General features: G+C 42.7%; 1 protein-coding gene across 2 annotated transcripts; it reads left to right on the forward strand.

Moving 5' to 3' along the window:
* Positions 1-401: 401 nt before the first annotated feature.
* On the forward strand, positions 402-2,099 carry LOC145092957 (Protein kinase superfamily protein). Of its 2 annotated transcripts, none has more exons than XM_079031069.1 (2): positions 402-1,768; positions 2,083-2,099. In XM_079031069.1, exon 1 carries the CDS (start codon positions 623-625, stop codon positions 1,757-1,759), a length of 1,137 nt encoding a protein of 378 aa, XP_078887195.1. In that variant the 5' UTR covers positions 402-622; the 3' UTR covers positions 1,760-1,768; positions 2,083-2,099. The 2 variants fall into 2 exon arrangements, with proteins under 2 accessions (XP_078887195.1, XP_078887123.1); XM_079030997.1 differs by lacking the exon at positions 2,083-2,099 and adding an exon at positions 1,849-1,972.
* The last annotated feature ends 15,373 nt before the right edge of the window (positions 2,100-17,472 follow it).

Below are 17,472 nucleotides of genomic sequence, written 5' to 3' on the forward strand. Positions count from 1 at the left end.
ATAGAGTTGGACCAAGTCTTCCAAGAGCACATGCCACTTCAATGTACACCGCGTTAAAGTTGCCAAGGTGATAGCGAAATGCTTTTGTTGTTTATTTGCTTGTCTTTATTTGAAACTAAGATATAATTTACTTTTCATTTCTATATTATCAATATTATTGTTATGGATGGACTCATGGGGTACGAGAATGTATAAGGTGTCATGATCGCAACATTTGGAAGGGAGAAATGTAATTAGAGTATGATGACAAAGAAGTGGACAAAAGTAAATTAGATTTACTTTTATACCCTTGAATTGTATATGACATTTTACTAATATTTTCTGAATTTAATTTAAATGAAGCAAATAATGATTATTTATAGAGTTTAGAAAAAGAAAGTGTTTGGGTTTCAACCATTTTGATTTTCTTATTTTCATACATTTGAAAATGAGTTCACCGTGTATTACAATCCGAATATATTCAATCATCAATTCTCAATGATTTGTCTTCCTTCTCACCCGTTGACTCCGTCGTCTTTCCTCTCTTCCCGTTAATGGCGGCTCACTTTCTGTTCCTCCATCTTCCCACTGAAACCCCTTTCTCTCTCACGAAAATCCCCCAATTTTCTCTCTCTAAACTATCATGGATCCGACCCTCCAAGCCGTGCTCGCCGCCATGGCCAGCTTCACTATCATCTCCCTCCTCATCTGCTTCTTCTACTTCATCTGCCGGACAACCAGAAATCGCCGCCGTGACCCTGAATCCCGACCCCGAACCAGAGCGACCCGAACCGTACCCAATCTCGGTACATCAACCTCCTTCATTAGCGTCGCCGAGAGCCAGCTGTTTGACCAGTCGTTAAATCAGATCGAGATGTCCGACCTGGTCAAGGCGACTCGAAATTTCTCTCCGGATCTCATCGTCGGCGACGGAAGCTTTGGGTTAGTTTACAAAGCCAACCTCCCTTCCGGTGTCACCGTCGCCGTGAAGAAGCTCGGCGCCGACGCCTTCCAAGGGTACCGAGAGTTTCGGGCTGAGATGGAGACACTCGGAAAAATCCGACACGAAAACATCGTTAAGTTTTTCGGGTACTGCGCAACGGGTACGGATCGGATCCTGATTTATGAGTTTATCGAAAAGGGTAGCCTCGACCAATGGCTCTACGACACGTCATCAGCCCAGAATGACACGTCAACAGTAAGGTTACCGTTATCTTGGAGTACAAGAATCAATATCATCAAAGGAGTAGCAAAAGGACTAGCATTTATGCATAATTTGGATACACCCATAATTCATAGAGACATTAAAGCTAGTAATGTTTTGTTAGATGTGGAATTCGAAGCTCATATTGCGGATTTTGGGCTAGCTCGAAGAATTGAGGGCTCGCATTCCCATGTCTCGACTCAGGTAGCCGGGACAATGGGATACATGCCACCAGAGTATTTTTATGGGGCTGCTTTGGCAACTGTCACCGGAGACGTATACAGTTTTGGGATACTCATGTTCGAGATTGCCACTTCTAGGCGTCCGAATTGGCCAATGAAGGGTGAAAATGGAAAAGAGATTCGATTAGTTGAATGGGCTACAAAAATGGTGTCGCAAAATCGGGAAATGGAAATGGTGGATGTTAGTATATCGAAACAAGATTTAAAAGAGAGCCAGGTTTTAGAGTTTTTCAAGATTGCTACATTTTGTACTACTGAAGCGCCCAAATTACGACCTACTATGAATGAAGTTGTTGATTTGTTGAGCCGAATTCAAGATGAAGCTACAAGTTAATGGATTTTAGTAAGTTTTGATTTCATTTTTTCTTTTGCGATTTCAAGATTTTAAGATGGGTTTTATTTTTTTGGGCATTTTAATTGTAGGTTCACCATCAGAAGATGTATTGTAAAGAATAAATTTACAAGAAAAATACCCTTACTCAAATTATATAATAAGACTAATAGTAATATATTCCAAGTATTATCTTGGAAATTCATATTTAATTTATGTGAATTCATCGTCATTTTGTTTTTAATTTCAAACGGGCAATATGCCCTGCTAGTTGTTTTCTGGATGACAAAACTAATTTCTATTGAAAATAATATTTGTGGATTTAGGAGATATAACATTAATATGCATGATCTGTTGGCCTCTGTTGAAAGAGCTTCACCATCTCTGACGTGAGAAAACCAAAATTATCAAATGCGAAAGGTATAAACATATGTTGATTTTCAATGCATACGCTCTGGTGTTTTGCCACTTTACACTCGACGGTTTCCAAAACAACATTTCAAATATAACAAATAATAATTTATTGGAGCATATGCTAATTATAGTTGCATAGGGGTGGTATGATTATGACTATTAAATATTTATATGGATTTTGTTTGACCGTTTGAGTGTTTTTTAGTAACTGATAACAAAAAAACGATATAAATAAAAATATTTGTTTGTGAGTACGAGTTTTTTTTTTTTTTTAAAATTTTTTTTTTATTTAAAGCTATTTTATGTAGCGTTTAAGAAAAAATTATTGAGTTTTTTAATCGATTTCAAGAATTGCACTTAAAATTATATTTATTTATATAGATTTTAAACAGTTGTCCTTTTATATTTTTTACACTATTTATAAGTTTTCAACTAATTTTGCCAAATATTCATGTAACAAATAAAAACTCCACCTTTCTACTATCAACTATACGCTAGTTTTACCAAACACACCATCAATATATGTATTGTCAGTTAGAGATGAGAGCAGCGACCGATTATATGATTAAATAAAATATTCAGGTCGGACAATAGATGTATTTTTTTTTTCATTCCATTTTAAAGAAATAGTCCAACAATAATTTAAATATAACGAGAAAACCAATAAATTACATTTACATTATTGTTTAATAAAATGAAAACAACAAATCGAATCTATAAATGGGAAAATATTAGATGCTTTTAAAGAATCTTTTCATATTGTGACTAAAAACACAAATTTCATAAATTTATCAAAATCATCCAACATAAACCTAACCTTCAAAGCATGGGGCGAGTTTATTGTTTGGGAAGGCGATCCTTTAACTTTTCTAATTTTATAGAGATTTATATAACAAAAAAAAAACAAACAAACAAACAGTGACCTACGTTAGAAAATTTGAGTGTGAAAGTGTACAATTGAAATCAACAGTTAAATCCTGGTAGAAGGTGATAAAGGAGCAAACCCATATGGTTTGTAGGGGAAAGACAGACATCGTAACACATAATTATGTCGCTCCTTTTCACCAGCCTACAACCACCACAATCCACACCCAAAGCCATCACTCTTGCGAAATCAAGCAGAAAGAATACATAAACCCTAGAAAAAGAAAGAAACATAACACCCCTTTATGATATTTAGGATGTAACAAAGTTATAAAAAACCTTACCTCTTTGGATTTGCTGATGAAAATTCTAGATTTTAATAGAGGAGATGCGATGATATCGGCGGCGATGGTGGTGGTGGAGGTGGACGGCGACATCTGCAGTATTTATGAACATCTTCACTAAGACAAATGGTTTGGAAAGAGGTGGTGAGAGGTCGAAGAGTGAGCATAATGAGTTGGTGTAGTGTTTGGAGCAGCCAGTGGTGATGGTAGTGTTGAATCACTTCTACAGGTTAAGGAAGGATTGAGATAAAGGCTGTGGGTTTCTGAGATTGTGGAATATACCGGATAGAAAAGGGTGGGTGAAGTCACCATGTACACAAATCCGAATTTGATTGGATCAGAAAAACACAATATAGATATTGACACAAAAGAACCAACTGCAAAGACAAAATAGAAAATAGACGGAAATGAACACATTGACATAAATAGGGACCACTTTTGTCAAAACCTTAGGAACTTTACTGTTCCTAAGGGGTGTCCTACTTTAAAATATACAAGCTACATCCAAACACAACGACACACATATAAACATACATAAATGTGATTAATTAAACAATTAAAACGATTTTCATAACAGCAAGATAACATACCTGATGTATATGGGAGCCGCGTCATAGCCTTAGCCCGATACGCTTCATTGTGCCCATCCTAGAAATTTAAATAAAGTGTCAAAACAGACTAAAAGAATAGTAACTAACATCAAATTTTATTATTATGTCATATGTATTGGAAGGATTTTAACGACTACACACCATACAGATGTTACTTTTATTTAACAAATCACCTTATGGAACCACTAGTTTAGTGACAATTGGCTACTGTTTATAGCATTAGCACATTAGTTGCTTGTTTTCATTTTAGGTTTAAAACTTGGGATAGATGAATATAATGCAAAAAAAAAAAAAAAATTGTGTCCACGAACTAAACAACATGGGAATCAAGATATAAGTAATAAACATCATACTTACATCTTACAGGGCAGGGCATTTACCATGGTTGTGCAGTATGCAATCAACAACTGCACTTTCACAATTGGAAAGATCCCTCATACCTAAATTAAAATGCAAAACATATCAATAAAAATATATTTATCATATATGTAAATCACTCATCCTAATCAGAAACCCCATTTGGGGGCCACTCTTTACCTTAAATATGAAGAAAAACTAAAAAAACATTTTCTATTTTCAAGCAATCCTTAATAGAAAAAAAACATAATTTATTAAATACCCACAAATGACAAAACGTAAAGTCACATTGCATATTTGGATTGAAAACATAAAGCCAAAACACATTTTGTTCTTCAAATAAAACTATTACATTAAGATAATCAACATGGGAGTTAAATCACCATGGGGCATTCCTTGTTCACTACGATTTATGGACCTGCAAAACAGAAATAAATCATCAAGCAATATTACAAAAAAAATATGGAGTTTTCGTTTGCATATTAGATTTGGAAAGTTAAAAAAATACTGCTCACCATTTACATTTTGCTGCTCAACTTCGTTCTGATTCTGCTGCTAGTTCTAGGCGTGTTCGTTTGGATGGATCGGTTTGATCCGATCCAATCAAGTGAATCCAAATTGATTTTGGTTTTCAAAACATGGATCCGAATAGTCCAAACCAAAATCAAATCCGATCCGATCCGATCAAAATACAATTCGGTTGGATCGGTTTTTATAATTCGGTTTTCAAAAACTGAAACATTTTAAAACGACATATAATTATAATACTCTTCAACTTTACACAAGAAGCGAAAACAAATTATTTAGTTGTGATTTTGAATTTATAAACAACTAATAAAATGATATATTATAGTTAAATATTTTACAAATAGAAAACTTTTAAGAGAAAATGCATATTAATGTGTTTTTTATTAGGTGAAACGTTTTGAACCTATTTGAAAAAATAAATTACAAATTAATAAATAACTATAGATGTATACCATCACATGTGACGAGGCTCAGATAATCCTTCAAGTAAAAGACTCGTCTCTACAACAGTTGGACTCAAACAAGAGCTGCGCAATAGGACCAAATCCAGCACTCTGAGATTATTCAACCCTGATCACATGTGACGTGGCGTATCCACTTAATGGCTAACTCCCATCACTCAAAATCCCACAATGCACAAAGCAAGCAGCACTCGAACAAGGGGAAAATCTAACCATAACATACTCAAGCAATCATATCCACATAGCAAGAAACTGAACTAGCATGCAACACAAACTCATAAACTCAGGCATAACCTAGACAGGCTATCCTACCACTGTCTAATCAGCACTATCATGCAGCTCAAAACACATATAATAGGCACATAAGGCATCATCCCTAGATCCTTAGTCCTAATCTAGCATGCTGTTCTATCAACTGATAATCAAATCATAAACTTGTATGAGTATTTTGGGTTACTTACTTGAGCTCGGCTGATTGCATGCACCACACCTCTTTTCTCTTTTCAAAGTTCTTTACTTTCTGAATTACTTTTGCTTTTCTAAAACTGTTTTCTTTCCCAAAACCCTCTTTTACAAAACTGTCTTTTCATTTTGAAAACTTATATACCAATTCCTCGGTTTGAGTTCAGACACACCCGAGAGCATATCCGAATCCCTCAAACCAAGGCTCTGATACCAACTTGTAACGTCCGAAAATTCAAGACTAAAAATTTCTTTTAATAAAACATTACTTTAAGCAAATTCATCATTCCGAAACATAAACAGAGTATTAGTTTCCAAAATACATATTCGTTATCAGAGTAAACATTCCCAGGCTGTCTAAACTATGGTGTGTGCCATGCGATCACCCCGAGCTCTTCCCTCCGCTACCGGAGGTACCTGAAACTAAAACTGAAAACTGTAAGCACGAAGCTTAGTGAGTTCCCCACCCTACCACATACCGTGCATAACCACATACTGCACATACTGGGCCACACCCGCTATCCTGGGCCTCGCCCCCTACCTCGGGCCTCGCCTGCTACAACGGTCCCGCCACTCCAGGCCCCGCCTGGCTTCGAGCCCTGCTCGGATACAGATCTGTTTCACTTAGGCCTCGCCTGTCACAGGGCCTCGCCCACTAACATATAATGGCACATAAACATATCACATCACATCACATAAGCTAAACACATACTAACGAATCTTGTCCTAAGGCCTCGCCTATCTCTAGGCCCCGCCCTTGTCCTGCTACTGATGAGTCATGGAACCCCGTCCATACTCCTGCTGATAGTGAGGTATGGGCCCAGCCCACCCTCACTTCTTCCCTAACTTGGGCCTCGCCCCTGATCTGCTGCTACTGAGATGTGGAACACCATCCACACTCTGTTATTGGTGAGATACGGGACCTCGCCCACACTCACCTCCCTACCAGGCACATACAAGTATCACACAGACAACAAGTATAAACTATCACATAAACCATTCCTTGGGCACCCGCCCTCTATCATTGGACCTCGTCCCGAATATCATACTAGCATACTGTGCCCAGGGCTAGCCCCCGGGTCTTCTACTCATAACTACATGGGTCGGCATTTTGGCCGTAGACCCATTCATACAAAGGGAAACTCACCTGCACTGGCTGAACTTGTTGATGATTCCACTAGCCGCTGCCCGACAACTCTCTGAACTCCTGCTCCACCCGCTCCACGAGCTACCAATAACAATGCAACACTGATTCTAACTGACCCCCGAAAGACTACCAAGTCAACTCTGGTCAAAGTCAAAGTCCTGGTCAAAATTCAACCTTCCAGGTCAACCCTACTCGCCGAGTCACCCCAGTGACTCGCCGAGTTCATATGTTCAGAGTCCTTCTTATCGCGACTCGACTCGCCGAGTCAGTCCATGACTCGCCGAGCCTACCGATTTCCGAGTCCTGAACTGGCCAACTCACCGAGTCTCCAATCGACTCACTGATTCGAGTCTAAACTCGAAGGGTTTGGGGTTTCGCAACCTGACTCGCCGAGTCCAAGAATAGACTCGTCGAGTCCAAGACAGCCTTCAACAGACTCGCCGAGTTGTTCTTCCAACTCGCCGAGTTCCTGCCCATCTTCATCTGACTCGACGAGCTGTTCATCCCACTCGTCGAGTTCCTCCAAATCTTCATGCTACTCGCCGAGTCCACTCAAAGGACTCGCCGAGTCCATTCAGATCTCCATACATGCAGAGGACTTTTGAGTTATGCATGGACTCCAAACTGTAGATCTACCCTTCCCAAGCCTATTCCTCATGTAAATTTGCAAACTTTACGTGTAGAGAAGGAGATCTAGGCAAAATACACCATAAACTAGGGTTTAAGGCAAAGAGGCTCCATAATCAACTCAAGGACTGAAATTTAATGCTTTCCAAGACCAAAATACACTTAGATCTGAAGTAGCAACTCCAGATCCGGCTTGTAACTCCAATGGATTACTATCCATGGCTTAAAAAGTCCCAAATCTCACAACCAAAGAAGATCTAAAGGAAAGAAACGACTTATTACCTTCAATGACTCAGAAAGTTTCCCCAAACTTCAGATCCAAGGCCAATCCTTGAAGCTTCAATGTTTCCCCTTCTTCTTCTTCCTTCAAACCACTCCTAAAATGGCTTGGAAACTTGAATGCACAACAATGGAGGCTTAGAGTCCGTATTCTGGTGAGAGAGGTAGTAAAGGAACCCTAGGGGAGAGAATGAGACATTTAAATAAGCTCCAAGTCCCGAATTTAGGGTTTTCCTCGCATAGACCAGACTTGCCGAGTCCACTTGGCCGACTCGCCGAGTTGGTCACTTACTCCTCGACCCGGATCCCGCTCGGACTCGCCGAGTCGCCCCTAAAAATTAGGGGTTTCTTTCCTTTCTTGGCCTTCCAGATTTTAGGTGTTACAACTCTCCCCCACTTAAACTAAACTTCATCCTCGAAGTTTGCTATGGCCCACCGCCTGTGATCTGCCTCCAATACCCCATCAATTATTCCAACACCAGCTGCCTATCTTCGCTAGTCTTCCGCCCGGTCATTCTGACTAGCGTCAATCCTTGCGGATAATCATCTCGGGTCAGCCCTGACCCTGAACATTCTAGAAACACAACTTACTTAACTGACAATCCTTCTGGTACTCTCCGAGTACTGCAACTGAACCTATAGGGGTTCACCCCTTCTTTCCTCACGCAATTCCATTGCCTTCCCAAGGCGATGCTCCAAAAACAACTATCTCCTCTGACACTGTGAAGATCCTATCTTCAACAATCCATTATTCCTGCTAAAACCAGCACGGGTCATCACCGCCAGTAACCACTGACACTCCTCTCTTGTCATAACTTGGTGTCGAGCACCCCTCGACTCAACTAACTGAATTCCACCATAAACCGCTTACCCGGACTACTACTGATTGGAAATTCCGCTATTCCTCATCTGCCTTCCGGATGAACTGAGACCACTCTGGTCCTTACCAACCTATCAATATCTGGATTACCGGCGCCCACCGGTAGCTAGTCCCAACACCTCCCCTAGTCGCTCCCAGCAACTTCCGAAGAACTTCGACCACCTATAACTGCTCAATCTATTCTGCCATTCAGGAACTACAATCATGGGATCCCCGATCCCCTAACTTGACACTAAGGTCCCTACCAGGTCCCACCTGTGCTGCTAAAACTCACGGGCCTCGCCTACGGGTCCCACCCACCTCTATCCTTCTAGTCTCACTAGTCTAATCACTCTCGCTCGGGCCTCGCCCACGGGTCTCACCCAACCATACTACTGAGCAACCCTGCTCTTAGGTCTCACCAATACTGCTACTCTCATACGGGGCTCGCCCACAGGTCTCACCCAACTATATCCTGGAGCGGCCTCTCCCAAGGTCTCACCTCTCTAGGGCTATATAGGCAGACTCCCTAACATCCTCACCCACTAACCATTCCTGATCCCTATCTGATCACTAGGAGGTAAGGGCCTCGCCCCAACTCTGCTAACGAAGCTACTAAGGAATGCTACGGCTTACCTGTAGTCTTACATCACCATCCATTGCTGACTGCTAGTGAATGTTACGGCTGCCCCGTAGTCTTACAACACTTCCACCACTGACTGCTAGTGAATGCTACGGCTGCCCCGTAGTCTTACATCACTTTCTACTACTGACTTCTACTACGAAAGCACCCATATGCCATTAGCTCTCAATATCCTCATTTCGACTCCCTCGAGTCCTACGGGCGATCCACAACCTGAATTCCCAACCATGTACTAACCATTTCCATCACACGCACTAGCTGATGGGGAGTTTCTCAAACTCCCAACCCTGAAGTCCTCAATCCATCAAACGCTGAACCACTTCTTTTCCTTCTCGGAGGTCACGCACTCATTCTGGGTCTGCGTGCTCCTACCTTTGCACACTCGGAGGATTCTCCCCCACTTCGATCCTGCTTACCCCTTGATGCTCAATACTCAAAAGAAATCCTTGCTACCATTCCATAATCAATCTGCTGAGGTACCCAAGCTTACCATAGCTAGGGATCTAACCAATCCATTTCTAACACTATACAACTCCGATCTAGCGAGACATACCAAGTCCTTCCCAGACATGCTACAGTTACTGCATCCTAGGTAACCTTCTCCAATAGAACCCATACCTTAACTACCAATCCAATATCCAAGGTATGCAGATGGCATATAACTCGATCACAATCAATTGCTCAGAAATAAAATACTCATACCGATAATGATGCAGAGCCATAACAAGATAATCATGCACAAATAAAAGAACTGAAAACAGAGATCGCATACCTGCAACGTCCGGTGCTGATCGCGCCTCTAAGGTAGTCATCTGAAAAGCTCTGCCTCCTACCGCAGGCGCCTCTGCCCGACCCTGACGGCCATCCGTGATCCTCAAAGTTGCAGGGGCAGGTGCCATCACCTGTCCTGCTGAAAACAAACTGGGGCATTAGGCCTTCTTGTGGCCCCGCTGATTGCAGTGAAAACATATCAAGTCTGATCCCTGGGTCGTGGTAGCTGTACAATTCCTGCTAAAATGACCAGTCCGACCGCACTTGAAGCAGCCAGACTCACCGCCGCTACCACTCCTGCACGCGCCCCCGTGCGCCCTGCCACACTTCCCGCATCGGCTGCGGTCCTGATAATCCCTCGATCTCGAATCCGATCCATTGGGCCTTTTGCCTGAACTCGTGGCCACCTGAACCTCATCCGACTTCCTCTTCCGAATCTGCTCCAAATCAATTTCCCTTTCCCTGGCTTGAGAAATCATATCTTCCAGCGTCTTACAGCCGGACCTGCTCACGAACTCCCTGATGTCAGCCCTCAACATCTCGTGATATCAGGCCTTCTTCATTTCCTCATCCGCGACATACTGCGGTACAAGAAGAGCCCTCTCCCTGAACTTGGCGGTGATCTCCGCCACAGTCTCAGTGGTCTGCGTCAAATCCTGAAACTCCCGTGCCAACTGCTGCACCTCAATAATCGGCGAAAACTCCGCCCTGAACCTTGATGAGAAATCGCTCCAAGTCATCGCGTCCAACGCGGCATCATACCCCAAAGCATGACCAATCTCCTCCCACCAATCCCTCGCTCTGTCCTTCAGAAGACAGGAAGCGAGCCTGACCTTGTCCCCCTTAGGGCACCGACTCGTACGGAATGCGTTGGCAACATCAGCCAACCATCTGCTGCTAGCGATGGGGTCTCTAGCCCCATGATAGTCTGGTGCCCCGCAAGCCCTGAACTCCCGAAATGTCAAGGTACGCGCTCCCATCAAGCCATCATCTCAGTGCGGAAGGCTCCCAGCCTCTCATCCAAAATCTCCAATATACCCTCCTTGACCGTGCCAAAGATCACAGGAGTTTGATTCAAAATACTGCGCGTAACCTCGGCAGATATCAACTCCTTCATTTGCTCCTCGAGCTGCTCGGCCCCTGTACCCGAGCCTGATCCCTCTCCGGCGCCTGATCCGCCCGCTGGTCTCTCTCGCAACGTCACCATGCTGAAAATATACCACAACCACTATCAGAATACTCATCACTGATGCGAGACCAAACACACCCTACCAGGTTCCCGGTCTTGTCTCGACCTTTCCCGAATCGAGTACGGATCCTCTGATTTCAGTAGTACGGGCCCATACTACCTTCCACATCTATTCGTACTTTCCTCCAGAATTGCTTTGACTCCACCAGTTCCCTTGTCCTCTACTACTGCTCCCAGCACTATCTCATCCTAGGCTTACCCTAGGAAAACCTCTGACTCAACTCCAACCAGTCTTCAGCTGCTGAAGGTCTCCTTGTGATGCCAATTAGCCATCACTTGGATACCATCACATGTGACGAGGCTCAGATAATCCTTCAAGTAAAAGACTCGTCCCTACAACGGTTGGACTCAAACAAGAGCTGCGCAATAGGACCAAATCCAGCACTCTGAGATTATTCAACCCTGATCACATGTGACGTGGCGTATCCACTTAATGGCTAACTCCCATCACTCAAAATCTCACAATGCACAAAGCAAGCAACATTCGAACAAGGGGAAAATCTAATCATAACATACTCAAGCAATCATATCCACATAGCAAGAAACTGAACTAGCATGCAACACAAACTCATAAACTCATGCATAACCTAGACATGCTATCCTACCACTGTCTAATCAGCACTATCATGCAGCTCAAAACACATATAATAGGCACATAAGGCATCATCCCTAGATCCTTAGTCCTAATCTAGCATGTTGTTCTATCAACTGATAATCAAATCATAAACTTGTATGGGTATTTTGGGGTACTTACTTGAGCTCGGCTGTAACGCCTGTGTTTCTGGGCTTGCCATTTTTAGCAATGTAATAGTCTAGGTTAACCTTTGTAACTCAACTTGAAATAATAAGAATGTATTATTTGTGAATTATGTGATTTATGTGTTTATTTTCTTGATTTTTATAATTTAATGAATTAAGAATGAAATAAGCGTCAAAATTAAAGTGTGAGATACGCCCGATATCTTTGCATAAAGTTGTAGTGGTTGAAACAAGGATTCCAGAGATATAAGGAATGCCAAAATCCGAGTTATAACGAAGAAGTTATGACCTGTCGAAGTTTCGAGACAGAACCGGTACGACGCCGAGCGACGTAAAATATGAATTTAAGATAGAGCGATATTTAGCCTTAACAATCTAAATGAAAGTCGTAGATTTCGTTAAACCGAGAGCGTGCATAAAAGGAACGCCCAAATCTGACTTCGTATGAGGAAGTTATGATTTTCTGAAGTTTCGACGTGGCAGTATGCAGCCCGAATACTCGATTTGAGATCGAGCGGTTTTTAGCCGAAACAATCTAAATGAGAATCGAAGATCTCGTTGTTAGTAGCGAAACGATGAAAATTTAGGCGAGAACGGACGTCAGACGAAGAAGTTATGAATTTATAACGAAGTTTTTCTGTCCCGGCCTTCTAAAAATAAATAATAAAAATAAAAGTCAAAATTAGCCAATGGAGTCTAAATGAAAGTTGTAGATTATGGTCTGACCTTCGTGTGGATATAAAGAACGTCGAAAACGGAGTTCGTATGAAGGAGATATGAATTTTTGAAGTTTTAATAAATATTTAATATTTATTTTAAATTTAAACTCCGATATTATCCGAAGAGAAGCGAGGCGGTCTATCCGAAGTACGCAGCGCGTACTGCTGTACGCCCCGCGTACAGCGTAGGGCACTCGAGTTCTACGGAGTAGTGAGTCGTATGCAGTGACGTAAGGGGACCGATGACGTAAGCGTTGACGATCTGCGAAGCACTACGCCCCGCGTACTCCCGAAGTTACGCCCCGCGTAACCCCGAGGATCAGGCTATAAAAGGAGGTCCGAAGCAGCTTCTTTTCTTTTGCAAATTCCCTCATTCTCTCTAGCCCTTTGCCTCGTTTTGCGTGCCGTTTATACCCCGAAGCCCCGGTAATATTCCCGAGCCCCGAAGCAAGATCCGAAGCCCCGAGAATCCCGAAGAGCGTTATTCCCGAGCCGAAACGCTGCCCGCGAGGAGCCCGGTTTTGTGAAGATCTTCCAGATCTACGGAGAAACACCTCTTCTGCAAGCCGTAGTGCTGCCCGATCATCTTCTGATCAAGTGAGTGTGTAGTTACTTTCATTCCAACACAATATTATGAAGTATTTTATATAAAATACGTGCTATGTGTATATATTTTGTTGTTATATATGTGAATGTATACCCACTCTCTTCTATCTTATAGATCTGATTATTTCTCAATGAAATACGTGTTATGTGTGTGTGCCTCATCTGTTATGTGAAAAATGTTTTGATTGAGCATGCTATACAGGTTTTGAAACTACGTATAAAAATGTATATTTTATCTACTAATATGTTGGGTAGAATATGGGTAGATAGTTGGTGTGTAATAAACAGATGAGAGGCCTCGATGTTGTTTTGATCCAGTTATCTAGCGGAATTTAGATGATGACCACGGACTTTTCTAGACAGTCCAGTGGAACGCTAGCAGGCTCATAACCTGTAGGTGTTAATGAACTTGGGTGCTCATTCGCTGTATTCCATCCCCCCATGGTTGCCTTATTTGACTTATATTGCTGAGGAACCCCCGAAGCATGTGTAGTCGCCCCGATGAAATATTCTTAGACTAGGTCCCTTGTGTTAGTTATTTTAGGGACATAAAGTGAGAATAACGGGAATGGGTAACTGGGTTATTGTTGGTTGATAATAATTAATTAAATTATTTATTGTGGGTTGAAAACCCTATATGCTCACCAGGCTCCCAAGCCTGACCCACTCAGTTGATTTATTTTACAGGAAGTGGCGCAAGAGCTTAAGATGGGCGAACATCAAGTTGTTTTGTTTACAAGTCTGTATATGTATATATTTGTTGAAAGACTTGTAATGCTATCGTTTATGCTTTATGATCTGTATCGGAACATGACATCCCGACTTTTGATTATGAAATGAAATCATATTTCTTTATGAAATGTTTTGATAAATATCTATTTTATCATGTTTTGTTTTTGGGAACAAATTCCGCATCTCTTTTAAAATTAAAAGGATTTACTCTGAAAATTATTTTAAAAAGCATAAATGAAATCGGTCTTTTCTGGCCGAGATTTTGGGGATGTCACATCGGCTGATTGCATGCACCTCACCTCTTTTCTCTTTTCAAAGTTCTTTACTTTCTGAATTACTTTTGCTTTTCTAAAACTGTTTTCTTTCCCAAAACCCTCTTTTACAAAACTGTCTTTTCATTTTGAAAACTTCTATACCAATTTCTCGGTTTGAGTTCAGACACACCCGAGAGCATGTCCGAATCCCTCAAACCAAGGCTCTGATACCAACTTGTAACGTCCGGAAATTCAAGACTAAAAATTTCTTTTAATAAAACATTACTTTAAGCAAATTCATCATTTCGAAACATAAACAGAGTATTAGTTTACAAAATACATATTCGTTATCAGAGTAAACATTCCCAGGCTGTCTAAACTATGGTGTGTGCCATGCGATCACCCCGAGCTCTTCCCTTCGCTACCGGAAGTACCTGAAACCAAAACTGAAAATTGTAAGCACGAAACTTAGTGAGTTCCCCACCCTACCACATACCATGCATAACCACATACTGCACATACTGGGCCACACCCGCTATCCTGGGCCTCGCCCCCTACCTCGGGCCTCGCCTGCTACAACGGTCCCGCCACTCCAGGCCCCGCCTGGCTTCGAGCCCTGCTCGGATACAGATCTGTTTCACTTAGGCCTCGCCTGTCACAGGGCCTCGCCCACTAACATATAATGGCACATAAACATATCACATCACATCACATAAGCTAAACACATACTAACGGATCTTGTCCTAAGGCCTCGCCTATCTCTGGGCCCCGCCCTTGTCCTGCTACTGATGAGTCATGGAACCCCGTCCATACTCCTGCTGATAGTGAGGTACGGGCCCAGCCCACCCTCACTTCTTCCCTAACTTGGGCCTCGCCCCTGATCTGCTGCTACTGAGATGTGGAACACCATCCACACTCTGCTATTGGTGAGATACGGGACCTCGCCCACACTCACCTCCCTACCAGGCACATACAAGTATCACACAGACAACAAGTATAAACTATCACATAAACCATTCCTTGGGCACCCGCCCTCTATCATTGGACCTCGTCCCGAATATCATACTAGCATACTGTGCCCAGGGCTAGCCCCCGGGTCTTCTACTCATAACTACATGGGTCGGCATTTTGGCCGTAGACCCATTCATACAAAGGGAAACTCACCTGCACTGGCTGAACTTGTTGATGATTCCACTAGCCGCTGCCCGACAACTCTCTGAACTCCTGCTCCACCCGCTCCACGAGCTACCAATAACAATGCAACACTGATTCTAACTGACCCCCGAAAGACTACCAAGTCAACTCTGGTCAAAGTCAAAGTCCTGGTCAAAATTCAACCTTCCAGGTCAACCCTACTCGCCGAGTCACCCCAGTGACTCGCCGAGTTCATATGTTCAGAGTCCTTCTTATCGCGACTCGACTCGCCGAGTCAGTCCATGACTCGCCGAGCCTACCGATTTCCGAGTCCTGAACTGGCCAACTCACCGAGTCTCCAATCGACTCACTGATTCGAGTCTAAACTCGAAGGGTTTGGGGTTTCGCAACCTGACTCGCCGAGTCCAAGAATAGACTCGTCGAGTCCAAGACAGCCTTCAACAGACTCGCCGAGTTGTTCTTCCAACTCGCCGAGTTCCTGCCCATCTTCATCTGACTCGACGATCTATTCATCCCACTCGTCGAGTTCCTCCAAATCTTCATGCTACTCGCCGAGTCCATTCAGATCTCGATACATGCAGAGGACTTTTGAGTCATGCATGGACTCCAAACTGTAGATCTACCCTTCCCAAGCCTATTACTCACGTAAAGTTGCAAACTTTACGTATAGAGAAGGAGATCTAGGCAAAATACACCATAAACTAGGGTTTAAGGCAAAGAGGCTCCATAATCAACTCAAGGACTGAAACTTAATGCTTTCCAAGACCAAAATACACTTAGATCTGAAGTAGCAACTCCAGATCCAGCTTGTAACTCCAATGGATAACTATCCATGGCTTAAAAAGCCCCAAATCTCACAACCAAAGAAGATCTAAAGGAAAGAAACGACTTATTACCTTCAATGACTCAGAAAATTTCCCCAAACTTCAGATCCAAGGCCAATCCTTGAAGCTTCAATGTTTCCCCTTCTTCTTCTTCTTCTTCTTCCTTCAAACCACTCCCAAAATGGCTTGGAAACTTGAATGCACAATAATGGAGGCTTAGAGTCCGTATTCTAGGTGAGAGAGGCAGTAAAGGAACCCTAGGGGAGAGAATGAGACGTTTAAATAGGCTCCAAGTCCCGAATTTAGGGTTTTCCTCGCACAGACCAGACTCGCCGAGTCCACTTGGCCGACTCGCCGAGTTGGTAACTTACTCCTCGACCCGGATCCCGCTCGGACTCGTCGAGTTCCTACTTGGACTCGCCGAGTCGCCCCTAAAAATTAGGGTTTTTTTTCCTTTCTTGGCCTTCCAGATTTTGGGTGTTACAGAAAACCACAACGAAAGAGGCAAGGGATTAATAAAAAAGAGTTTTTGTAGGGGGATTGGGCTTTCCAGAGAGCATCACCGCCTTAGGGTTTCTTAAATATATGATTTCAGGCAATAGAGGAGGAGGCAGACGGTATGTCGGCTTTGCTATTATCTTCAAGCTTCGACTACGTCCCAGCCGATGTGTGTTGTTGCTTCTCCCTCTTCCCTATCGATCTTATCCGACAACTCAATGAAAAATCCGAACCCCGACGGAAGAGCCATGGTAGGCTGATGGTGGTGGTGAATACTCTAAGCACATGTGTGGAGGAGGTCGTCTAGTGGCCCGGTACCAACAAACATCTTTGTGGGTATTTCTGGATGAGAAGAAAGGGGAGGAGAAGACGTACCACTAATCCGACTCCGATTGGATGAGTAAGCGGTGAAGAAACGCAGAACAACACGTGCACACCAACATTATAGAAAATAACATAAAATGCCCACTACAAAGACCAGCCACAAAAGAGACTAAATTGAACATGCATAAAATGCCCCCATACAAAAAAGGCTCGAATAAAACAAATAACC

This window comes from Lactuca serriola, chromosome 1, assembly GCF_051521515.1.
Source record: "Lactuca serriola cultivar US96UC23 chromosome 1, Lser_US96UC23_V15, whole genome shotgun sequence".
NCBI classification, from domain to species: Eukaryota; Viridiplantae; Streptophyta; class Magnoliopsida; order Asterales; family Asteraceae; genus Lactuca; species Lactuca serriola.